The sequence below is a fragment of the Pezoporus occidentalis genome, unplaced genomic scaffold, assembly GCF_034315485.1.
Source record: "Pezoporus occidentalis ecotype Australia unplaced genomic scaffold, CSIRO_AGI_Poc_V1 ctg99, whole genome shotgun sequence".
Classification (NCBI taxonomy): Eukaryota; Metazoa; Chordata; class Aves; order Psittaciformes; family Psittacidae; genus Pezoporus; species Pezoporus occidentalis.
The window spans coordinates 4196416-4221432 of NW_026916358.1; the positions used below are offsets into that span (position 1 = coordinate 4196416).

Below are 25017 nucleotides of genomic sequence, written 5' to 3' on the forward strand. Positions count from 1 at the left end.
AATGTTTGGGTTGTAAGGGACCTTAAAGATCACCTAGTTCCAGGCCCCCCTGCTATTGGCAGGGACACCATCCACTAGACCAGGTTGCTCAAAGCCCTGTCCAACCTGGCCTTGAACACTGCTAGGGATGGGGCAGTTACAACTTCTTAGAGCAACATATTCGTGCCAAATTAGAACATTTGCCTTGGTGCTGATGCAGAATAGGGCAGTTCACTGGGCTCACAGCTTTTGCCTGATGACACCTTCTTGTACAAACTGTTCCAGGTTCTACTAGATTCCACCTGCATCAGCAGGCACGATATATAATCATGATTAGAAAGGTAATTACCTACATTTGACAACATTGTTTGGCCACATAGGCAGCAATGTATTATCACATCACTGTTGACTTCTGAAGGAAGCTGGGTAAGGTGTATGAGACCATTAAAATAAGACCGGTAGCTGGTAAAAACAAGAGATCCATTTTGGAAGTTGGAAGAAGGTAGAGATGTCTTCCATGAAAACACAGGTAAGACTTTAAATGTGTTTAAGAGGTATATATCAGATCTTTAATGGAAAACAAATCCATAAAGCAATCATGATTATTAAGTTCCTTCAACCTCTTATTTCAGTACACTTTTCCTCCTGCTTTTTACATGGTAGTGAGCCCCTTACCATTTTTCATCCTTCTGAAGCAAGCTCCCCTCAGCCCAACAGCAGCACAGGTACCTTCTCTATGTTAGCTTGAGCTGCTGATCCCTTTCCCAGGTGCCACTGTGCCCCTTCTCCACCCCTAGCCAGCCTCTAGCCACCCCTACTCCCCACAGCCGCCACGCACACCGCACCCTTGAAGGCGGGTGAGGCGTGCCCCGGCGGAAGGAGCACTAAACTCATTAACTCAAATCCACGCGTGTGTCACTGCCCGAGTGGGCGGACTGGACTTATAGCAGCAGCCCGCGGCTGAGGTTAAAGGCCATGTAACTTCCGAGGCCTGCTCTGTACAGGGAGGTCGGCGCGCGGAGGCGGTTTCGGTTAATCCTCGCCGCCGGCAGCGGCCCAGCTCCCTCCGCTCGGGGTGTGACCGAGACCCCACACCCCGCACAACAAACACCCCAAACCTCCCAGCGGCGGGGGAAGGCGATGAGGGGCTGCTGAGCTGCGGGGAGGAGCTGCGCATGCGCGGCCGGTAGCGCAGGGCAGGGCGGCCCGGCCTCCTCCTCGCTATTAGCCGCGCTGGCGGGCGAGCTCCGCCCGGGGCGGGCAGCGGTGGTTACCTGCGCGGCGCGGCCGTTGGGTAGAGCTGAGTTGAGGCTGTCGGCGGAGCGGTGCGGTCTCTTACCCACCCGGTGCCTGGCGGTGGCCACGCCATGGTCTGTCGCCCCCGGCTGGCGCTGGTGGTTGCGGCGGCAGCGCTGGCGGTGCTGCTGGCGCCGGTGGTGCAGGGCGCGCGGGCCCTGGAGTGGTACACGGCGTGGGTGAGCACGGCCTATGTGGAGCCGCTCAGCAATCGCACGGTGCGGGGCAACACGGAGAGCGGCCGCTATGGCGACAGCTCGCCCAAGGAGAGCGCCCAGGGCCTGGTGGGCATCCCCAGAGGCGCCTCGCCCCGCCACATGGAGGGCTGCGCCACCGACACCGACTACGACGTGCCGCTGCCTCCCGGCGGCCGAGGCCCTCCCGAGGGCGACCCGCCGCCCTGGATCGCTTTGGTGGCTCGCGGCGGCTGCACCTTCAAGGACAAGGTCACCAACGCGGCGAGGAAGCGGGCAGCCGCCGTGGTCATCTATAACGAGGCCCGCTTCGGCAACAGCACCGTCTCCATGTCCCACCTGGGTGAGTGATGAACGGGGCTGGGGGCTCCCCGCCCTTTCGAGGGAGGCTGGGGGGGGGGGGATGGCTTTGTCTAACGCCGGTGGGTCTGCGCGGGGAGGGATGGAGGTGCAGGGAGGCATAGATTCCCCTGAAAAATGGTACAGAGAGCTGGGGTTTTCTTTCCCCTTCCTTTAAACCGCCCTGGGGAAACGCCGGGACTGTCTTCTGTCTTTCAAGTTGCATCTCGGGTATCCTGGAGGTGGTGAGTTGAAGCTACCGAAGCCGGTTGCCGTGTGACAGACTACGGGGGGTGGGGGCAGGGGTTCATTCATAGCTACCTTTTTGGCTTTTTACCCTCTGACAGAACGGCTGCGGCAATTGCAGGTAGGCCCCGTTCCGCAGGCTGTGGAGAAACACATCAGGTATCCTGAAGATGCCTCCTGGTGCCGTTGAAGGCATCAGTCTTCAAAAGCTGTTTGAGGGTAGCTTTTGGTACTGGCTTCATTGCAATAGCTTCATCGTTCTCTCATGCGCAGGTCTGTAAAGGATGGGAGAGAGAGCTCTAAGCATCAGGTAATTCTGAAACGCCTGTGGATGCCGTAGGAAACCTGAAGCATAGGGAAGGATGCTGGCTTGTCTGACTGTGCTAATCATCTGTGGTCTACAGAAGGGATGTTTGATTTTTTGCTAAGAACCCAGATGTTCTGTCACTGCAGTTTCTCCTTGGGCTATGACACTAAAGTCTTTCTGGATTTTTTTGAGCATGGCAACATCAAATGCTTAAAGGGGATAAAAGCCCCTCAAAACTCTCATATGAGATGTGTTTGCATTTTTAGATTTCTGAGGAACTGGAAGGTCCTCAGAGGAGGATGCAGAGCAAACTAATAAAAATGCTGCAAATGCCTGTTTCAGATGGTCCTGGTACAAGGAGTTTGTTAATGCCCAGACTGTTGTTCCCGCCTCCTGAGCAAGAGGAAAGGGACTTGGTTGAAGTAGAACCACAGTGCGTTTCTAAAGACAAAGAAACTTATTTACTTTAATGAGCTGAAAAATCTCAAGGAGCTGTTGCTTCATAGCATATATATATTGGACAGAATACAAGTCCCTCTTCTTGGAATACCAAGTGGCACGGTTGTGAAGGTTGGAAGCATGATTACTGTTCTTAGCCTGCTGCTTGCTTGGATAGATCAGCCTGGCCAATCTATTGTGTTCTTTATCTGCTGTGAAAGTGGAGGTGGGATGCTGGGTAAGGTGTACCTTTGATTTTGATCTGGTGTGGCATTTAAGGTACTTTGTTGGGTAATAATTCTTTTTTCTTTACCAGCTGTTAGTTTCTTTTCTTGCTGTCACTCTGTATTGGCCAGTGACTGTGAAATTTTCTTTCATCCCTGTGGGAATTTTCCCACATTCCTCTCCATGCCCCATCATAGCCTCTCATTAATTCTGTTTGCTCTTTTGTGGAATCTCTTTCTTTTCCCAACAAGCTTATTTTATCAAATTTTTATAATTTTGGGTGTTGTTTTTTTTTGTTGTTTTTTTTTTTAATTCTTTCATCTCTGCAGCATAGAGCTGACAGCAGCACATAAAAACCTTCTTGGGCTTATGCTTAGGTTTGGATTTGCTAGTGTAGTTACATCTATCAGTGGTATGAAGAGAACTGATCCCTTACTGTTGGTTGGTTGTTTTTTTCTTAAACTGGCAGAATGTTGCTCATAAAAGCTCTACTTGTGTAAGGTCTGAGATTTTAGTGTAGTATGTATACAAGAAGACATTGTTACTTATTTATACTGACTGCAAGTGCAGGTTGCAGCCCAGGATGGTTTGGATGGGGCAGGAATACAATAATATAATCACTAGCTACGGAGTCACAAATCTTTGTTTCATGGTTGAAAATTCCAAACATGTAAATGTTTAATTTATTTTTTTTCATTGCACTTTGAATTTGAAATGCAGGTAAGAATTACTGTTGGTTTAAATCTTGGATTTTTGAAGGGGGAAGGTAAATTGCATTTTACAGGAGCCAAGTTTGCCATTCCTGTGAAGGGATTTGTGAAGTGACACATGAGGAACAGAACCGAGTTCAGGGAGGAGTGCTGAGGAAAAAATACTCTGGGAAATCTGCAGTGCTGTAACTAAGGAGTGGAGTTATATGCATGAAGAACATTCTCTTAATGGATTTGCAATTAGTGGCGCTGAAAATGGTGTGAGATGGAACAATGGTTATGGCTGATAAAGGCACAGCCTGAATTATGTAAGGATGATAAATGGGTAACTTTTCTGATCTCAGTGTTTCATTTTTATATTCTTATGAAAAAAGCTGACCTTTGAGCTTCCCCCCAAGGGAAGTCATAGTGAAACAACTTCACATGTGGCTGAGGAAGCTTTTTCCAGTGGAACATACTCATTTTTGCCCTAATGACTCAAAGAGGTTAGTAACGTTACTGAATATGAATAGTATAAACTCAGACTTCATTTTTACAGTGATATAGGCTTTGCAGACAGTTTTAACTCTGTTCATTTTTGGTGGCAGTGAACTTAATGTAGTACAGAGGCTTCAGATTCCTTTCCGAAACCAAGTATTAAGTGTAAGTATTAGCTGAGTGTGAGTTGGAGAGGAGCCTGGAGAGGCAAGGTGTAGAGTGTTGTGGAGAGCAGGCTAAGGAGAGTGAGGTTAAGTGCTGGTTAAGAGAATAGGGGGAGGCAGAGGTATATTTGTAGTGGTAAGAAAAAAAGGGTTTACTGGGTCTGTATTTTTCCTGTTATACTTCATGCTGGACATCCAGCCATTTCTGAATCCTCTCTCAAGCTCTGACTTCAGATCCTGATCAGAACGTAAGTGTCAAGATACCTTGAGGACTACAGAATAAATTATGATTGTGCTTGACACGGGAACCGAAGAAGGCAGACTGGCTACAGCAGTTTCAGATAGGTCTGAAGTGGAGCTCTGTTGCATGGCTTGTGTATTTAAGGGAATCTTGGGACTTAACTTGAGTGCATTACTTTAGCTGTGTTAAGAAAACGGTCTTTGATTTGCTGCAGCTTTGCCAAAATACACCCAACTAGTTCTTTCCTTCGTTGTAATTTCTTTTATGCAGGTAATTGAACAAAACAAATGCAAACAACTTTGTACTTGAGGCTCTTTTAAGCTCTTTGCCAGCTCCAGAGTGGCTGAGTTAGGGTAATCTTGGCACGTTCAACTCCTTGCTGCATTGCTTTCATCACCACCTGGGATTCTGAAGTGGTGCGTAACTTCTATATTACTGAAGTTTTCTACAGAAAGCCTCTGGTACTGTACTAAAAGGGTAGAACTGAAATCAGTTTTACCCGCTTACCTTGGACAGTGACTGCATCATGCTGATCTGCTGTGTTCTGAAGCAGATACTTACACCTCTTTTATAGGTAAGAGTGCATATCTGTTGGAAACCTATACAGAAAGAAGAATGTGTACCAGTGTTGACTGCTTGACTACTTGACTCTTCTGCTTACCTGTTTTTCAGGTGAAAACACAATGTGCACCAGGGATTTGGTGAGATGAGGTGGGAATAGATGGTTGAGACAAACCTTGTCAATGGATTGTTAATGTACTGTTAACCTTTTGGTAAAGGTCAGAGACATTTATTTGGACCAGGAGCTAAATAGAACATTCAGTGTTAATTGTGGCAGTGTTAGCAGTATGCCTATGCTTAAATAGATCTAAGGACTAATCTCAAACCTTTTTACCAAGGTGCTCAAACTCTGGGAGCTTTCTGGTGTTTCTCACGAGGATAAAAGCTAGAGTATATCTGCTATGATAGTGTTATGATAATGTTAACAAAAAAAAAAAAAGACACATACCAGATTTCAAGTCTACATCATTGCACTGAAGTGTTAATTAAATCTAGGAAAGAAAACAAGTTTACTCTAGCAGAGTTAGTTATTGCAAAATTAGAAGGGTATAGAAGGGTAAAGCCGACTAAACACGCTCTCAGTGGATGCGTGTATGTGACACTTGAAGTTCTTTTATAAATGGGATTTGAGGTCTCTGAGTTGTGTTGCAGTTGAAGCCGATTGAATGACTCAACAGCATTTCAGTCTTTGAATAATGTGTTTCAGAACAGAAATCTAAAATTAGTGAGGAATGAGTTAAAGCCCTTAGTCTTACAGGCTGCTCAGGGCAACTGCTTCTCTGAGACTGCTGTTGTTCCCTTTGTAATAGTGGATTGCACATTTTTTATTCCTTCTGTCTTGTGACCTTCAAGGCCACCATGTTTAGTTGCATGTATTTTTAAAGGCAGGTTCATCATCAAGTCTTTAAAACTGTTAAAATGCTTTTAACGGACATTTATTTAAAAATGTATGGCATACGTGTGTTCTAAAACTAGGTGTCACAGTGTGCAGCAGCCATTGCACAAAAGTAGCCTGACTTCCATTTCAAGGAAGTAACTAGATGATAGCGGGACTTGCTAGTGACAAAACAGTCATTACTGATTGTTGTGGGGTTTTTTTGAATACTTCTTTGTTAGAAATCATGCAGAGGACTAGATGGCAGAATTAAACTGACTCAGGAATGAGGAAGAAACCTTTATTGATTGAAAAATCCAGGCTGCCTCAGATCTTGAAGTTTTCTTCCTCAAGCCTGAGTGAAACCACGTAAATTTTTCTAGAGCTCCTGTACTGTTCACTAGCCATCCTTAGTCACCACTCATGTTATTTGTAACTCTTGCAGTCGATTAAGGACATAGGACCTAATCTCCTGATTTAAGTATGTGGATAACAGTTCTCAGCAATGCGAGATAACTTTCTCTCTTCGTAAGTTCTTTTCTTGGTAACTCTGGCATTGTGGCATTGTGCAGAGTCAGACAGCAAGGGGTGTTTCACACTCTTCTAAGATACATGAGTCTCTCTGGTAATGCTTTCATGCTGGTTCAGGGAGGAGAATAATACTAATTAACAGTCCCTTAGTATGCTTGGACTTGTGGTATCATGTGGATTGGCACATTGTTGATTAGTAGAACTAATTAGTGGAACCTAGTTGTTTGTGTCCTGTTCATCTTCACCTTTGCTGCTTTGTGACTCCTAAGTCGCCTTTGTGACTCCTACCAACAAGGCAAAGCAATGCAGGCTGGCTGGTGAGCTGAGTTAGGTACCTGAGAGGAGGCACGAGTTGGGCCTTGTCCCAATAGCATCTTCTTACTTGTTTCTCCACACCATTCTCAAAATTTACATAAATGTAGTCTTATTTGGAAAATCTGCTCTTCTCTTGGGTCTGTATCTGGCAGCTGGGTATAATGCTTTGTACAATAGGTTAGCAAAAGTGGGATGGTTGTGTAAGATGACGCTGAAAAAGAACAACTGGCATTGAGATGGGTTATTCAGGTAATAATTGGAACCTTTGGTGTTTCATCCACAACAAATGGTCTGCACTTCACTGTGCTATATACAGAAGTGAAACTCCCATAAATTCCTCTTGGCATGAAGTGGTCAGGTTGGTAAGGTGTCACAGCCAGAAGCATCTGAACTAAAGGAGTTTGTTTTAAATATTTTGGGCAAATAACTTTTTTTCTTAGTAGGAAGGGAGGTGGGTGAAGCTGGAATGCTGCACTGAGTTTTGAAAATACTTTATGTAATGCTGTTAATTAGACAACCATTTCTTTTGACATAGCTTCTTGGTAGTGAATCTAAGGCATCCAGGAGGGAAAAAAGCTTCATGTTTTCAGTGGGAGGTCTTGTTACAAGTAGGTGATCTTGTGGGTCTTAAAAAGGTAGCTGTGACATTACAGGTTTAACGTTCTGGCTAGGAAAACCCCTTTCTTCTTCCTCTACTTTCTCTCTGAATCAAACTTAGTCTCGCTTTTTCTTAGAGGTAGGAGTGCAAGTAAGCTACAAAGGCATGACTTGCTAAGGGCGTATAGCAGTGTTGGTATGCACAAAGTGAGAACTATTCAAATAAAAACAGCATGGACCAGTGAAAAGGTGAAGAGTTTTTGTGGAGGTTTTTTTTTTGTGTGTGTATGTGTATGGTTTGTTTGGTTTTTATTTTGCCTTTTTTTTTTACTCTCCTGGTATTGGGTACTTTATCATTTAGATTGAGTGCTTTTGAGTTCTAATGTAATAGAAAAATCCTTTGGTTCCATACTTCTAAGAGAGTCCCTTCTTGATAAGTCTTTGTCGTGAAGTCTCATTACATTTTTAATATTTATTATTGAAGAATCTTTGTGTATTTCAATCATAAAATCATAGAATGGTTTGGGTTGGAAGGGACCTTAAAGATCAGATGGTTCCAACCCTCCCTGCCATGGGCAGGGACACCTGCTAGACCAGGTTGCTCCAAGCCCCATCCAGCCTGGCCATGAATGCTGCCAGAGATGGGACATCTACAGCCTCTATTCCATTGTCTCACCAATGTTTCACGTAATTTCGTATTACATACCTGAATCTTTATTTTGTTCACATATCCAGAATAATTGTGCTATGGATTAAGTTTCAAACATAATTGAATGTATGTCTTCATGGTATTCGCATACTGTCTCCATCTGCAGCTAAGATTTCCCCACTGGCAAATAGGGATCAGCTGTTCCTGAGTTGCATGTTAGAACTTCAGCAACTTCAAGATGAGATATGTATAACCTCCCTGGGTTTTTTTTGCATGGCATCCCTATCCCACCTCACTGTGTGCAATGAGTACAGGGCCTTAAACTTCAACAGATGTATCTTTGCTATTTATTTTGTGCTTGAGAGTTTCATAAAGTAAATAAAGTTTACTAGGAAAAAACCTTTGTATCAAGTGTGCTATGCCTGTAAAAAATCTCAGAGGTTTTCCTATAAATTTGCTAGCTGGTATTAACTGAAGAGGCCCAAATTACTATCAAGCCAGACTACCTAAATTTTTACTGTATTGACTTTCTTCTTTTTTTTCTCCTCCAACAGGAACAGGAAATACAGTGGTGATAATGGTTGGCTATCCAAAAGGAATAGAAATATTGGAGCCAGTACGAAGAGGGATTCCAGTAAAAATGACTATTGTTGTTGGCACACGACATGTGCAGGAATATATTAGTGGTCAGTCGGTTGTGTTTGTAGCCATTGCTTTCATCACCATGATGATTATATCGCTCGCTTGGCTCATATTTTACTATATACAGCGTTTCCTGTATACAGGATCACAGTTTGGAAACCAGGTAATTAAAGATGATAATGCTTCAGGGTATTTACAGTCTTCTCATGTCAAATCAGTTGCCTAACTTTGCTTATTTATTGAAGCATCCTTGAAGATCTGCTTTTTTGCTCCTTTAGTATCTGTGAATGCCACTCAATAATGGTTAGTGAGGCTAATAAGCAGTGTGCTAATTGACGTTGGGAGTTTGGCTCCTTATAATTATTAGATATTTGTAAATACTCAGAAATACATTTAGCCACTTGAGTGGCTGCGTAAAGGCAGCTTCTTGTGTGATTTGTCGCCCAGCTTAACTTCCTTCCATTTGACATTAAAAATTATTTTCATTCTTAGGTAACTTTCATGATGAAAGTACTAACTTCCCTAACTAGACTTTAATGGTAAGAAACCAGGGTAAATTTTTTAAGACCTACAAGTAAAGACCACATCTTTTTGTTCTGAAGCTTTATACAAACTGCTTTTGATACCTGTAATCCTACTGCTCCACTGTAGAGTATGGAATTGCAGCAGCATGTGTGGTGAGATTCAGCTCTCTTAGACTACATGGAGCACTGAGCATTGTGGAAGTACTGGGAAGATCAGGAAGGAGTAACTTTGCTCTGTATTTGCCCTTTTCACATTCCTGTTGTTTGATAGGTTAAAAAAAGCTTTACTTTCTCCCTCCCGGGAGTAATACTTCATCATAGAATAACTTTGGTTGGATAGGACCTCTGGAGGCTATCTGGTTCAAGCCCCTATGCTCAAGAAAGAAACTTAAATGGAGTTTTTGAGGACCTAGTCTAGCCGAGTTTTGAAAATACCTTAGGATGGCACTTCCCTGTGCCTTTCAACTCTTGCAAACAGGTTAGGTTCCTTCCATGGTCATCAGCAGTTCTGCCATCTTTCTCTCCTAAAGTTGTACTTGTTTCTCTGCAGGCAGTTCTCTCTCTTTTTTTTTTTTTTTTTTTTCCCCCCTTTTTAATCCTCAGTTCAGAACAAAAAAGTAGTTTCAAATGACCGGTTGTCCTGTGGACTTCCCCTGCTTTTTGCTTGAACATTCAGATTGTAGCTTCGCGGAGGAAGGAGTGGAATCTTTGTTTGCCTTCAGGACTCTAATTTAGACTTAAAGGACTCTTCTAGGACAATGCTTAATTTCAGTTTTAAGTAACTGAAGATAACACATGGGACTTCTCTATTGGTTAAACTTGCAATTTACTTGAAATCTTGGTTCCCTAGAGTCTTTTTTTATTAGGCTTTAAGTCTTAAAACTTACATTCTGAGAATACTTTCAAGAAAACAAAATTTTTTGAGAAGTCTTTATAGAGAAAGGGGGTGTGGTTTTGTGTTGTAATAGCTGTTTGAAGAAAGTTGCTTCTTCCTGTTGGCTTCGGGGTAATTCATGCTAAGGGAAGTTCACGTGCTTTATGAGCAGTAACACTTCTAAGAGCATTTTTTTGTTTGTTTATGAATGTGATGCTTCCCAGAAATATGTGCCACAGAGTCTTAATAAATTTTGCCATTAGGCTTGTCATGTAAGTGCTTCTTGATTAAATTGCCTAGCATTAGGAGGTTTTGACACTTTCTCACTTCTCCCTCCTCAAATGGCCACTGAAAACAAAAGCTTACAAAACCATGCATAAAGTTTGAACACGATGTGAAAATTTTGGACAAGATAGGAGTCAAGGATTTTGGTCAAGACTCTTCTAGGAGTCCTAAAAGACTTTTGGAAACAACCGACTTCTCTAACCCAGTCTTATTTTGCTTGTCTTACTGACTCCATTATAATTTAAACGTGGGAGTTTTAAAGCTATGCTTTATAGAAAGCTGCTGTGCAGCTGCTAAGTGAAGGTGAAAATGGGTGTCTTAAGATTTATTCTAACATTGGTTTAGCAGTAAAACTTTGGAAGACCTCCTTGCTACTGAAGATAAAACAGGACTGTACAAAAAACCCTGAGCTGACAGAGAAGGTGCAATAGATGATGCTGCTAGTCCATTTCTGAGCGAACTTTAAGGCTCTTATTAACACGATAAGAAAAATATAATCCCAATTGTCAATACTGTAAGTTTGTAAAATGGTGTAAGACATTGTAATTATAATTACAGAGTAAAGCTGCTGTAATGGTTTTTTTTAATTCCTTTATGGTATTTCATCAGTGAGGATTGCTGCTAGACAGATCAACATCTGTTAATTGGGAGTGTTTAGTTTCCCAATTTCTAGGAGCAGCTAGCACTTTGTCTTGGAATACAGTACTGCTTTCTTTTCTTGCTTCCCCTCAAAGCATAATTAGGACTGTTACTGTATAGAAGTCCAGTATGGTATATTATGTCTATTAAGCCTTTCTTGTCATCGCCTTTGCATAATGTGTCCTTTCAGTGCAGAGCTTTGTATAATGTATGAGACAGTGTTTAACTGAAGGGGAGTATTAATAGCTATGAGCAGCCTTTTGACCTGGTGGCCAGCTGTAGGCTGTCCGACAGGATTCCACCTTCTCTTAAGCTGGAGCAAAACGTACCATGTGCTCATGGGCTTTATTAACTGGAAGGTCTGGTTATATGGCTGTTGGTTTGGCTCTGATTGCCAAAGCCTACATTGATTTAAATTTTGGAAATTGGAATTCTGGAAAGCCCTTAATGCAGGCAGTCACAATCTAAGGCCACATAGCTCAGCTTGGTCTGTGTAGTTCTACACCAGTTGAGTCCATTGTAAAAGCAGTATGCTTACAGATGGTGCTTGCCACCATAGCCCAAGAATGCAAGACTTGCAGTTCTTCAACATCTGTGGGAGGGAAATATTTTGAAAACAATGTAGTAGGCAGAGATTATTATTTTTTTTTTTTTTAAGATGCATTCAGAGGACTCAGTAATCTGCATGGAAAGTATTTTAAAAGCTTTGAAATCTAACTCTTTAACTTGTGTACTAATACTTAAAATCTTTATTCAAGGGACATAGGAAAGAAACCAAGAAAGCAATCAGCCAACTTCAGCTGCATACTGTGAAACGTGGAGAAAAGGTAATTCAGTGGCTCTGATTATTGCTGTATGATTTAAAAACTGGTTTAATATCTTTGCAGAATTCTCATGACATAATTGAAGTATGACTTACAATTTCAGGCTCATTTTATGGCCTTTGCTTAGAAGGCAGAATTTAAAATTGGTAAGTCAAATTTGAATTACTTGTGAAATGTAAGGCTGTTTTATTGCAAGTAATATCTGGTTATACAAAATGTTGCAGGAGACTGTAGGGCTGATACAGTAAAGATGAGGAAAATTTCAGCACTTGTAAACATCAACAGGTGGATTGCAAAATACTTCCCAGGACCTATTGATTGCACAGTTGTTACAGCTGATGTAATATTTTTTTCCTTAAAAAAATCCATATTTTTATTGATCAGAAGGCCTCAGAAATCTAAAAAGCTTTGGAAAATGAAAAACTTGTTTCATCTTTTGACATATAAATACATTAAGGAGCTGTATAGGCTTAAAGCATAAATTTTTTAGAAAATTTCTTAGAAGTACATTTCTGTGTGTTGAAATAAAGCTGTTCCAAAAAAATTAAACCAGCTTTCAGAAAGTTAGCTTTGATACCATATGGCCTAAACTTATAGCTGTGTTAGAATAACTGAAGTTGAAAAAGCCAAGGTTTTGAAAGAAAATGTAACTTTAGAGTTTTCAGGCAGCTCTGATCCTAGATGCTAAAGTAGCTTCTGCCATTATAGGCATTTTTTCCCAAAACCTTTGTCTTGTTTGGTTAGTTTTTACTTAAAGATGGTTTTTACTTAAGGACTGATTTGCTCAGGTGGAAAACAAGCATTACTTGTTTTTTTTTAATCCATGAGTAAAAGTGAAATGAGAAAGGACACTTCAGTGTAAGAACCTGAGAAGTTGTGGTTGAACAGAAGCTGCTCAGCTCAGGTCACATGCTACAGAGAATATATCCTTCATTTAGCAAACTGCCTTTGAACTTGCCTTTTTGTCTCTTACGCATTCAGCATGTTTAGCACTTTACAAGTATTTGTTACTGTTAATTTTATTCTGAATTCCATCAAAAAGTAATCTATTTCAGGCTGTGCACAGAGGCATATTCATACTTCTGTTCGTACAATGGTGAGATCAAGAAAGATGGAGTTGAATCAAAACTTCTCTAAAGCAGTATCAAAGCGTAACATCAGTGTTGGAAGAAATGGATGTAATGTAGGAGGAAATGGATGTGATGTAGGAAGAAATGAATGTAAAGGGGCCATGATGAAACCTATGGTGACAACTGCAAGGAGGTTATTAAATGCTTTTAAGCAGCTGTTTAGTAAACCTCTGAAAAGGATTTGTATTATGAGATTTTTTTTTTTTGCAGTGTACCAGGTAGTTCCTTCACATTGATATACCCTTTATTAAAATAAAGAAAATAGGGGAATTTAAGTTGTTATACAGTATGCTGGTTGTAGCTATGAATGCATGTTAAATATTAATATCATTCTGCTTGGTAAATCATGTCTTCTAATTTGATTTGACTGCCTGCTATCAGCAAATTTATGTAACTTACTGATGCAGAGGTACTTTCATTAACTAATGTAAATTTGCAAGGAAATAAGTCCTGTCTACTTTGTAAATGTGGATTTCTTTAAATATTTCCTTTCAGCCATTTAATAGGGTATATTTCTTTTATTGTGACCCAGTGCAGTCTTTCATTATTGCTTCACTTGGGGTTGAGGTATTTAACTAAAAATAGGTCAATATTTTAAAAGTGTGTTTGCTATCATGTAGATCTTTCCCAAGAAGCTTATGGGATTATTGGAAAATGGACACTCAAATTTGAGTATGTGGTACATATGGTGTGCTTGGATTTTGCCTCTTGTACAGACTAAAAAATAAGTATTTGGTATAGAACAAGTACTTGTCTTAACTTTGCTTGTGTAAAAAAAAAAGAAAAAAAAAGTCTTAACTTGATTTACTGGGGAATTTAAGATGTTAATTATGTAAATTGATAGCATTCAAAGGAGGGAAAAATTTGCCTTGAACTTGAAAGGTTGCTTGCAGTACTAATTCATTTGAGCATTTGTGGTAATCAAAGCGAAGTGCTTCAGTAAGCAGTAAACAAAAATACTTACTTTGTGGGGGATGAAAGAGAAGAAGCTTGCCCTCTGTTTTTCTAAGTTTTATGCAACCCAAAGGCTTGCATCTGAAGATAATCATCATATTTGCACTGCAACCATAAGCATGTCTTCAAGATGACAGCAAGACCTGTTAGGAAAGATACTAAACCCTTAGCAAGAAACAAATTAAGGTGGGGAAATATGGCATTCTGATTGTCTCTCTGGTGTGAACTTGGAGAGCTCCCCAAAATGCATACTTCAGTTGTCTTCTAGCTAGCATGTGATAGAAAAAGGAGGGGGGTGGGGGGAAGGGTTAAGGGGTTTGCAGTATTTACCCCAGGAACATCTTCCTACTTGAGCACTTGGAAGTCTTTGGGACCATCAGTTGAGAGTTGGGTTGTGTGCTTTCATCTGTGCTGGCCTCTTAATGTTTTCATTTTATAGGTATTTTAAACTGAAATTTTACTAGGCTCCCATGAGCAAAGTCAATGTTTGAGGCTTAACAAATTACCTAAAGTACCCTGTACAGCTATTTGAATTAGAAAATCTGTATTTGGTTGCTTTTAGTATTTGATATAACTTGATCAAATCACCTCTTGATTGAATCTTGAATTAAATGAGGGAGGTACTTTAATTTGCTAAACCACTTTATGCATTTTACATTATGTGAAGCTAGCTATTGCACAAAGCTTGTTTTGTAATGAAATATGGATGTAATGCATTTAAATGTGTTGTCATATTCAGGGTTTAGATGTTGATATGGAAAACTGTGCTGTGTGCATCGAGAACTATAAACTGAAAGACACTGTCCGAATTCTGCCTTGCAAGTAAGTTGCTGTAACTGTTCTTTCTCCTTTAATGTGTTTTCCATAAGAAATATGTAATGAGCTTTCTGGAAACACTTCTGAAACTCTGATACCAGAGCTGAAGCTGTGCCATCTGTATGGCCTGTACATGTTGAAAGGCACTCAGAAGACCATGTAGCACTTCATGTTTATGCAGGGAAAAAGAGCAGTTAGAAGTGTAGGGGTGAATTGGAGCTTTCTTAGGGTAGAGCTCTACACTGTTGAACTGGTAACTGTGGTGTCTTTGCGGTTAGTATCCCTTATTTCAGAAAGCTAGCATGGAAAATGATGTTTCCAGAGCCATGTCTGGCCTAGTAAATTAAGCAGTAACCAATTGTTAAGGTTCTAAAGGAATGTTTCTTTTTTAATGTAGTGACTTGCACCTTGTTTGAAGGAATAGTATGTAGCTTTCATGGTAAGTTCTAAAGGGCATTTCTTTTCTTTAGGCACATCTTCCATAGAACATGCATTGACCCTTGGCTTTTGGACCACCGAACTTGTCCAATGTGCAAATTAGACGTTATCAAAGCTCTGGGATACTGGGTACGTTGCACACTTGCTTTAATCTTCAAGGTAGAAGTACAGTGCAAGGAGGCAAGAAAGACTTCATGTAACTATTAAGAGTGAGAACAGTTGTTACTTGATGAGACTGAAGAAGTTACACAAAGCTGCAAGAATAATTGAGAGAGAAACAGAAAAATAAGGGAAATGGGTAAGAGCTTAAAAAGTGTATCAAGCAGCTTTTGAATCCTCTGTCTAATCTTCTGTGATAATGTATTTTTTTCTGTCTCCAGCTGATGATAGTAAGGAAGTTGAAGCATAGGTGAGGCAATTAACCCAAACTGAAAATGCAATTTAATTCAATAGATGTAGAGCACGTACTTGATCTTGAGAACTGTGATTCAAAGGAAGAAAATAAGTTTTTCTGTCTTGAGTGTTTTTGTACTTCCACATACACCCAGTGTGTTATTCCTATAAATGAACCATTACTTACAACCTTCCTAAAGACATTCACCAGGCGTTGGTTAAGTAAAGAAAATGATGTGCTCTCTTTGCTTTCTGACAGCACCAGAAAAGAGAAATGAAGACACATGCAGTAGGTTACTCAGTCACTGTTGATAAATAGTCTTGAGTTCCACTAAAATGCCATAAGCATGAAACTCTCTTCTCTTCCGCTTTTCTACAGAGATCTTTAGAAAATAGGGGTATTCTTGGTTTTCAGGGACCTTCTGTTCATAGACTAGGTCTGTGTTTTGACTAGCTTTTCTCTTCATTGCAGAGACTTTGCATATCTGTGGAAGACATATATGAATTACTTTTTTGTCAAAGGTGACAATACTTGTGCTATGTAATATATATATGCACACCAGATTGTGGCACTTCTGTGTGTTGAGTCAGACTATACCTAATAGTTGCAATCTTTTTGACATGTGAATGTGAAATAGCTATTATTACTCTAATATTATGTTAGCAGCTTATTTTTTGCTCACTTTGAATTCTTGGATTGATGTAACTTGTATTACATACAAAAGGATATATCCATTTGTATACATGCTGGAAACTGAAATACTAGAACCTTCAGAACAATTTTATTCCCTAAATTCATGCTGTGGCAGAGGATACTGATGCCAGACCTAACTGGAAGAGTAATACTTCGTCTCTTTGTAAGACAGAATGAACATTGGGAAGCAGGTTAAGTGGGATTACATTAAATACAAAGCCTAGTCCTTTTTTCTAATGAAATAGGGGAAATGTGTCCTGCTTATGCATCAGTCATTCGCGTTCCACTGAAGCTAATGTAGGAAATCATTCAGGTTTGTTTTTTTTTTTCCTAGCTTAGTTTACAGCCCGATCTAGGTTGCCCAGTGTAGTTTGTGGAGTGATTGTGTGAATTTTTTACTGATGTGAGAGGGGAAAAAGTGAGAAGAGCAAGGCAGCTTGTCAGCAGTGTGCTTGCTGAATGACATAACTGCAGACAAGAATGTGCAATCTTAGAGAAATCTGCTAAACCACCTAAACCTTCTGTAAAGAGGCTGAAGGCTCAGTTCAGTTTTATGGAGAAAAATACTTCAGCTGCTTAAAAAATTTTAAAGGCTTAAAGTAGAAAGAAGGCACCAAGTCCTGTTACCTGGCTTTTGTTTTGTAAAGACTGGACATCAGTGGTCTAGTTCTGCATTATGCTATTTCTTATGAGAGAAAGAACTGCAGTCAGCATGTCTGTGTGATTTGGTAGAGCACTACTGAATCCTGTATTTTCAGTGCTTATTTAAATGCCTAAGTTTTGGAAACTAAAGTTATTAATGCCCCCTGCCCACATATAGAGATTAGAGATTCACATGTGTCTTAACTTATGTTCAATTGTAGCAGTTCTATAGCTTATTAAAATTCAGTATGTCTTAAAATGTGCTGCTTTGGTGCTAAAGAAAGAATCAGCCTAGAAATTCTTAAATCTTAAGATGGGCCTTTGTTAATTGTTTGAGGAGGGGAAAAATCCTTATTATGAAGCCCACAGAATAGCTACTTGTACTGCAGTATACTTTCTTATGTGTAAATAATGTTTGTATATCAGTGGCAATGGCTTAGTGAAGGTGGGCTGTTTAATTTTAAGAAAAAAATTGTGTGTGTAGGACATTGAATTAACTTTCAGAATGTGTCAGAAATAGCTCATGCTATACAATAGGTGAAATAAATTAATGTGGCTGTGCTGCAGATGTTGTGTTCCTGCAGAGTGAGAAGCCAGCATATTTGCATTTTTGGAATAGAGTCAAAGTTAGGCTGGAGGTGGAGGAGGAGGGAAGTTTGTTCTGATGTCAAATGTTTGCTCACCCTGGTAAAAAAAAAAAAGAACAAGTCCAAGCTTGCCCAACTACAGTAATGAAAACCAGAGGCTTCCACAAACTCATAAGGGATCAATAGGTTTACTCAGTGAATACTTCATATGTGCTGAGCCTGTTTCTGTCCAGACTGTAGCAGTACTGCTGCTAGTGTTGAAATACTCCATCCAAAGTGCTGGCTGGATTGATGACTCCTGTTGCTGCTCTTGGCTGTGGGGTGGTTTTGGAAAAGTGGCTTTTCTTTTGCTCAGCTTTGTTTCTTTGCAGTCGGACAATAACAGTGAAAGCAAAAACTGCTCATCACTATACCCAGAGCACGTAGATCTTTTTTTTCAATAAGGTGAGGTTACAAAGTGGTGATGTGGAGGAATGTTGATGCCTAGTGGTAGACAAAAGTGTCAGTTAAATATATTTAATTTTGAAGGGGGACCCTGAAGATGTACTTGAAGTTCCGATACCTGAATCAATAAGTGGCAGTGTTTCAGTTGGAAGTCTGAGTATTGCTTTACAAGATGATGACAGAAATGAAGTAAGCGAGTTGTCAGCTTCCTCCACTAATGAATCTGTATTGCAGTGTACCAGTTTAAAAGAGGATGCAGGTGAAACTACAGCATTACTTGGTAAGTAATAATTTAGTTTATCACTTGACAGTCCTTAGTGCCATTCACTGCATTAGAAGAAACCATTCTCTATTTGATGTTAATAGTGTTAGTATTGCAGTGTGGGCCAGACTGGGTGATGTTACTACTGATCAAAAAGTAGAATGTGGTAAATTTTGAGAGAATTCTATTGAGCTGGAGAAAACTAGTCTTGAGAGGGTAAGGAGGGGGAAAGATGTAAACAGTGCTATAGGAGGATTACTTATCCAGAGAATCTTGATAACCTTAGATACATATGAATATGAAATTTGTTGCCAGAGTTTGGATTAGTGTAACAGATAAAACATATTAAAATGGTAAATCAACAAACAATTTTTCCTCTAATTCCTGACTTTTAGATGTGGATGTCAGTAATAACCGGCATGGAGAACATCTATCTAGTGGAAATTCACACTGAACTGCTTTGTGGAAGATATCTTGAATAGACTGTTGAAGAACTATTATTTTTTATTTAATTAGTATGGACTTTTGTCTAGTTAATGGAAAAAATAACAATGTAAATTATTTTACCTTTCAAACTTTTCTAGCTGGTGTTCCAAAAGGGCTAATAACTAAGAATTTTGTACGTAGGAGGATTTTATAAGATCTCCTCTGGATGTCTCATCCTAAAAAAAGATGCAATAACCCTTTTTCTGTAAGCATTGTTACAATGTCATTGTGTTCCAGAGGGTTTAACAAAGATGAAGACTAGGCAGTGAAAACAATGTAGAATGTCTAACTGGTAAATATTTTGGATGCACTATTTACATTCAGTATGTACACGTGGAGAACACTTACAAGACTACAACCGTTAAAACATTCTGAAAGTTCTGATCTGTTGTAATCAGAGATGAATATTCTTAGAAAAGACATAATATGACCTTGAAGGAATGAAATAACTTCATGGATATGTTGCATATCCTTTTTTGTCATGAAAAGTCGCTAGTTGCAACTTCCTGTACATGTAACAAATACTAATTTAATCTTGTAATGTGTTCTACTCTGAGTGGATGCTGAGAACAAAGGAGATTTTCTCCACCTTGCCAGCTTTTTATACTGAATATGGCAGTAATAGGTTGTTCTAGGTGGTCTTCACGTGCTGAGCATGTAGACTTATTTAGGTATATGCACACTGGTTACCTCTTTCAATCTTAAACTCAGTAGAACAGAGGTAAAGGGCTAATTATGGCTAAGATATATTTATTAGTCTATTTATAAGAATTTACTTAATTCCTTCTTGTTCCCATCCTGTCCCACTTTGTTACGTACCAATTGAAATTGTTTCTTAGGATCTACAAAGTTTGGTTTTGTTTTTTGTTTTCTTTTCCTTTGCATAAGGATGCTGGAATTCTTCTCTTAGATATTCCACATTAGGAGTTTTGACTTGGTTTGCCATTAGCTTTTATTCCTTTCTTTTAGATTAGCAGTATTGTGCCTTATAGTAAAACACTTAAGAAACCTGAAGCATCTGAGAGTAAATATAAACCCTGGCATCTCCCACTATGACCTCTTATACCACTTAAAGTATATAAATATTTGAATAAGGAATTGCTAAGCTGTTTTGTAAAGAAACATGTATATTTAAAACACCACTTAGTAAGAGTGTTAAGTGAATTGTTTAGGATTTTAGCATTGTCATGTTAAATAATATGCTACATTCCTCAATTTTCTTTTGTAAAGCTGTTACTACAGGTTGCTTAAAATGGTGTCTTTTACTAGACATTTGGTTTAGAGTGCATTTTGTTTTTAAAATGTGTATTTGGAATGTTTTTCAGAAAATATGCAATTCTTTTTCTAACATATATTGAGCTTCAATAGAAGCAATAACTTTTTTAATTTTAGAATGAATGTTCCAGAAATGTCAGAGGTTTCAGCTGGGGAAATACAATCTGAACTTCTACTTTGCAGAGCAGATGTTTCATTCTAAATTTCCTTCCAAAAGATTCCTGTTAATGCCTGTTTTAAAGAACGACAAATCTGCCTCTTCCCTATAGGAGTGTAACTTTTAGGTTTACTGGAAAATTGTCAGGTTGTAGTTCTGATGTCACCAGCAGGTGCAAGTTTTTGTGATGCCTTTATCTTACAAGAAGCACATGAGAATGGAATATGACTGAACAACCATCTCCAAAACTGAACAAATAAACAACCCACAACTAAACCAAACAATGTGTAGGGACACTTACGTCTCCAAAAGAAGTTTATCAACATTTCCAGAACTGCCTTTTTAAACTGTCTCTTCAATATTAAGAAACTAAGTCTTCTCCCTCTTCCTTAACACAAAACTGAACATTGGTGTAGTAAACGTTGAGGGGGTTTAAACTCTAGCTCAAGGAGGAACTAAAAGGCGTTACCAAGAGAAGTCTTGTCAGTCTATGGATTGTGTCTTGCTGATACCTGCAGCACAGTATTCATGCTGGAGAGGAGAAATGTGGTAAGTACTTTAGCTTTTCTTTAATACCTGTGAAACCAACAACTTTTCTTAAGAATCAAAGCTGGGATCTGTCAGAAAGCTGGGACCTGCAAACCAAAAAGTGTGGTTACAAATCTGAAGTGTACTAACAGAAAAATACCTGAATATGAATATGGTGGTGCTGTACCTGTTTCATTTCAATTTTCACAAGAGTAGTTACAGTTTTTTCAGTCACATCGGTTTGTGTGTAGTTTGCCTTTGGTATAGTTGAATCTCATAATGTCAGCTGAGGAATGATGACAATAAAAGGCCGAATTGCAGTGCCTCCAGCAAGCAGTTTGCTCTCCTTGGAAGCACGATGACAAAAGTCTTCCGAAGCGAATCATTAGTCTGACCTCAGTCAAGAAGCTGACACGCATTAGCAAGAAGAGTGGTAGGACAAAAAGTACAGGACAAGAAAAAGACAACCTAGGAAGCTTGAAACGACAGCAAGAGAGGATTAAAACCATGAAGCTCATGACCTACTGGTACAGCTCATCTAATATGTAACTTTAGAGTAAACAGGTGTAGGCAGATGTAGGTAAATACAGGTTCCCAGACTTTGTTGATCTGCACCTATGTCAAATCAAACTGGTATTTCTAGTTTCTTGCACTTCACCTAGCAAAAGCTTATATGAAGGCCAGAACTTATGAGTCTTTATTTTACCCTGCTATGAATGTTTTTGCAGGGTAGGTACTTTGTGGCTCCCTTCCCTGTCCTTTGGAGAATCTTTAATCTGGCTCTTCTGCTCAGGCTGTGGCCTGCTTCCTGCTGATGCTCTGTGTTCTGGGTTCCTTCTGTGTTGTCTACCTCCCCTCCGCGCACACACACACACACCCTTCCTCCCCCCTACGTCCTGATCTTTTTTCTCTTCATAAACCATGCAGGGACTTGTCTCTGAGACCTCTGTCCCTTTGCCAGATCTTGCTGTGATCAGGCAGAGGGGTTGTCACTTATTAATATAGCATGATTATACAAAGTTTAAAGCACAGTGCTCACGTTGAAGTGGACAGCCCCTTGTGATGGCAAATACATCGGCTGGGGAATATCTCTAACAGGACTAGGGGATGTTACTCTTGTAGAGTAAGTTGTGTTCACTGGCGTGGCTTTGGTAGTTCTGATGTGTACTTTTAGGGGAGAAAACTTGTGAAGTCTGAGTTATTTTTAAACAGGAGGAACGAGTGTATTAAATGGGCTGATTAAAGACTGGAGGTGGCTCTTCGCTCAGAAATTTTGGTTTATTAGTAGTCTACACATGCCAAATTGGAAAAGGAATTTGATAGTAAATAACTGCTTAAACTAGCAAGAAAAATGAACTGTAGACATTTCAGATATAAATGCACATTAACAATGAGCTTAATGAGCTGCAGTATCAGTTTAACTACAAAATTAGAATTTTCTTTAATGACCACTAGAATGGATTCTTCTTTGGCTCGAAGCAATGCTTGGAGGAGATTCTGTGCATGTACTAGAGAAATTATATTAGATAGTAGTAACTCCTTCCCCTGCCCTTCACACCCTTCCTGCCCCCCCAAGTATGTGAATGTAGCCCAGTAACCTGTTGCCAGTAATTAGTGCTAGATTCTGGAGGTATGCCAGAGGAGTTGTAGGATAATTTCACTGCATTGAGAATGCTTTTAATCTATTCTGACTTAATAAAATAGCACCAGTATATTCCTGCCACAACTGGGTTGTTACACCTGGGGAATTCCGGTTCTGTGCCAGGGTGTAACTGGCACTGAGAAACACCGCTGCAACAACTTGGTCAAACACATAAAAGCTTTATTTTCATCACTTCCTGAACCAGGATAGGTTTTCCAGGCTTCCTGCCCAGCCTGCTAAGCTTTCCCTAAGACTAGGCAGTAGTAGTGCAGAGAGGAGCCCAGCAATCTATAGTGGTGGTTACTTCACTTCCCTGTGGTGTTCCATAGGATCATGGAATGGTTTGGGTTGGAAGGGACCTTAAAGATTGTCCAGTTCCAACCCACCTGCCATGAACAGGGACACCTTCCACTAGAGCAGATTGCTCCAAGCCCCATGCAGCCTGGCCTTGAACACTGCCAGGGATGGGGCAGCCACAGCTTGTCTAGGCTGAGGATGTCTGAGGCAGTGTCTACACTTGCAGGTTGTGATGAGCTTGATCAGGGGCAGCAGATAGGATGGAACAGGTTGGGCTGATTATTTAGCTGCCCCATAAAAGCAGACTTGTTCTTCCTAGACACAGGTCTAGACATGCAACTACTGTCAGCAATACTGACTGTACCTTAGAGCGGCTTAGCTTAGAATGGCTTTCTGAATTTGTGGAGCATTTTTCAGTTGTTGCCACAACTTGTAATAAAAACATGTTTCTCTTACACCTTGACATCCCAAGTGTTGGGAAAACTGGGAACTCTTCCTCAGCAGAGCCTTTAGCACCCTGAATCAGGACAGGAATGGTGGTACTGAGGCAATGGTTAGGTGGATTGGGGGGGGGGGGGGGGGGTGTGTGTTTGTTTGCTTTCTGGGTGTTTTTCTTGGTGTGTTTTTTTTTTGAGTGGAGAGGCTGTGTGTGTGTAGTTTTCATTGGTTTGGTTGTAAGCACTTGGCCTTGAACACTGGTTTTGTGCAGGACAAAGATACTGAGATCAATAAAAATGTACTGATGCAGCAGCTCTAGAAAGGCAGAACTGAAATCTAGTAGAGGAGTCAACTGGCAGTATCTTGTCAGCTTAACCTGGAGGGAATGGAGTTGTTGATGTGGGCTGCTGGGTGAATCAAATGTGCTGGCAGCTTGACAAGGGACTGTTGTGTTTGATGTCTCCCTTCAGCCACCAGGCTGGGTGAGACTTTGCACAATGGCTTGGACTGATTTACTAGCTTGCTGTTACAAGAAGAGATAGATAAACTGGTTCTTTCTGGTTTTTCTTTTCTGCTCTATTTACTTTGCTCTTTCTTGCATTCAGTTTGAGTGTGAGATGAGCTAATTCGGCTTAAGTGACAGAAAGGTCAGTCTGTTTAAAGCTGTATTTTGACAAGCTAGGAAACTGAATATCCTCACTGGGCAATTAACTGAGTTTAAGAGCTGGGCTAAGGGGATGGGGAGTTGGGTGAAGGAGGAAAGAGCAAGACTCTCCCCTTAAGCAAGCTGAAGAAATGCAGTTTTGTAATAGGACCATGGCGAGTTAGCATTTCTAACATAGAAGATGGCAGCGTTTTTATTTTCAAACCAGAATGGCTGTAAAAATGACTTCTCTTCTGGAGACTGATCTTTACTAGATGTGTCGTTTTCTCTCCTAGGTGATGCGTGAAGATTTGGGAATTGGAATTGTAGATTAAACATGCACAAGTCAACCTGAAGACTTTCAGGTTTTGTTCAGTGTGGGTCCTGATCTCTCTCCTCAGCTATCCTGCTGTATTGCAAAACTTGATTTGAGAAAGTTTTAAAAGTAGAATGTCTCTATAATTGCATGTGTTTGTGTGAAGAATACATTGCCTGGAAACTCTCCATTATACTTCCACTGGATCTGGAGCTACTTTTCACCATCTGAAACATGGTAATGATACTGCATTTTTAAGTGGCATATCCTTAATTCAGAAGAGCAAAGTAATTTTGAGTTTACATCATTTTGTTAGTCTGAAGCTTAAGTCCAAAACTTTGAAGCCAGTTATTTCTACTATAAACATAACTGCAGAGAACCATTTGAATTTGCTGGTCTGTCAACAGCTATTCACAATCGTCTTTTATGGTAACCTTGTACTTAACTTGGTTGCATTGTTTGGATTAAGCACTGGGCTATGTCTTTTCCATTGTGTATGTACAACTGTAAGAATGTCCAGTTATGCATTGTTGTTGTAACTTAATGGCTAAAAGCTCAAATTCCATAATAAATTATATAGACCTTTTAAAAAGCAATGTCTGAGAATCCTGAGGGGTTTGTTTTCTTTGCTGTACTTACGTAAATGGATCTAAGAGACTCAGCACTAGCCCAAAATAAGCTTAACTTCATGCTGGGCAGTCTGGGGCAGATCCCTTGTATGCTCTGGAGTTTTCCCCATGTAACCAGTGCCTGGAGGTGGTAGGTTAACCATGGCTGGCTGCTAGATGCCCACTCAGCTGTTCTTCCCCTGCCCTCTTAAGGGAAGATATGATGGTCAAGGTAAGAAACAGACTTGACTTGAAGATTAATTTTAAATGGCAATAAATAGGTTTAGAGTAGGACAGTAAGAAACAAAGACAAAACTAAAACTACCCTTCTTCCTA

The 25017-nt window shown here is 40.2% G+C and overlaps 1 protein-coding gene and 1 non-coding gene across 2 annotated transcripts; both read left to right on the forward strand.

Moving 5' to 3' along the window:
• Window positions 1-1306: 1306 nt before the first annotated feature.
• On the forward strand, window positions 1307-24669 carry RNF149 (ring finger protein 149). The gene is made up of 8 exons (XM_062606994.1): window positions 1307-1812; window positions 8698-8948; window positions 11866-11934; window positions 14755-14837; window positions 15302-15398; window positions 18114-18309; window positions 18687-20758; window positions 24054-24669. Exons 1-7 carry the CDS (start codon window positions 1347-1349, stop codon window positions 18743-18745), a joined length of 1221 nt encoding a protein of 406 aa, XP_062462978.1. The 5' UTR covers window positions 1307-1346; the 3' UTR covers window positions 18746-20758; window positions 24054-24669.
• LOC134157751 (small nucleolar RNA SNORD89) lies at window positions 21023-21138 on the forward strand. Its single transcript, XR_009962445.1, has one exon. It is a non-coding gene; the product is annotated as a small nucleolar RNA SNORD89 (small nucleolar RNA).
• Window positions 24670-25017: the final 348 nt, after the last annotated feature.

Excerpts from the sequence above, each read along its gene's own strand:
- RNF149 (XM_062606994.1), top strand. The coding sequence starts at position 1,347 with ATGGTCTGTCGCCCCCGGCTGGCGCTGGTGGTTGCGGCGGCAGCGCTG. Across the intron at positions 8,949-11,865 it reads GATCACAGTTTGGAAACCAG|GGACATAGGAAAGAAACCAA; the intron begins GTAATTAAAGAT and ends TCTTTATTCAAG. Across the intron at positions 14,838-15,301 it reads GTCCGAATTCTGCCTTGCAA|GCACATCTTCCATAGAACAT; the intron begins GTAAGTTGCTGT and ends TCTTTTCTTTAG.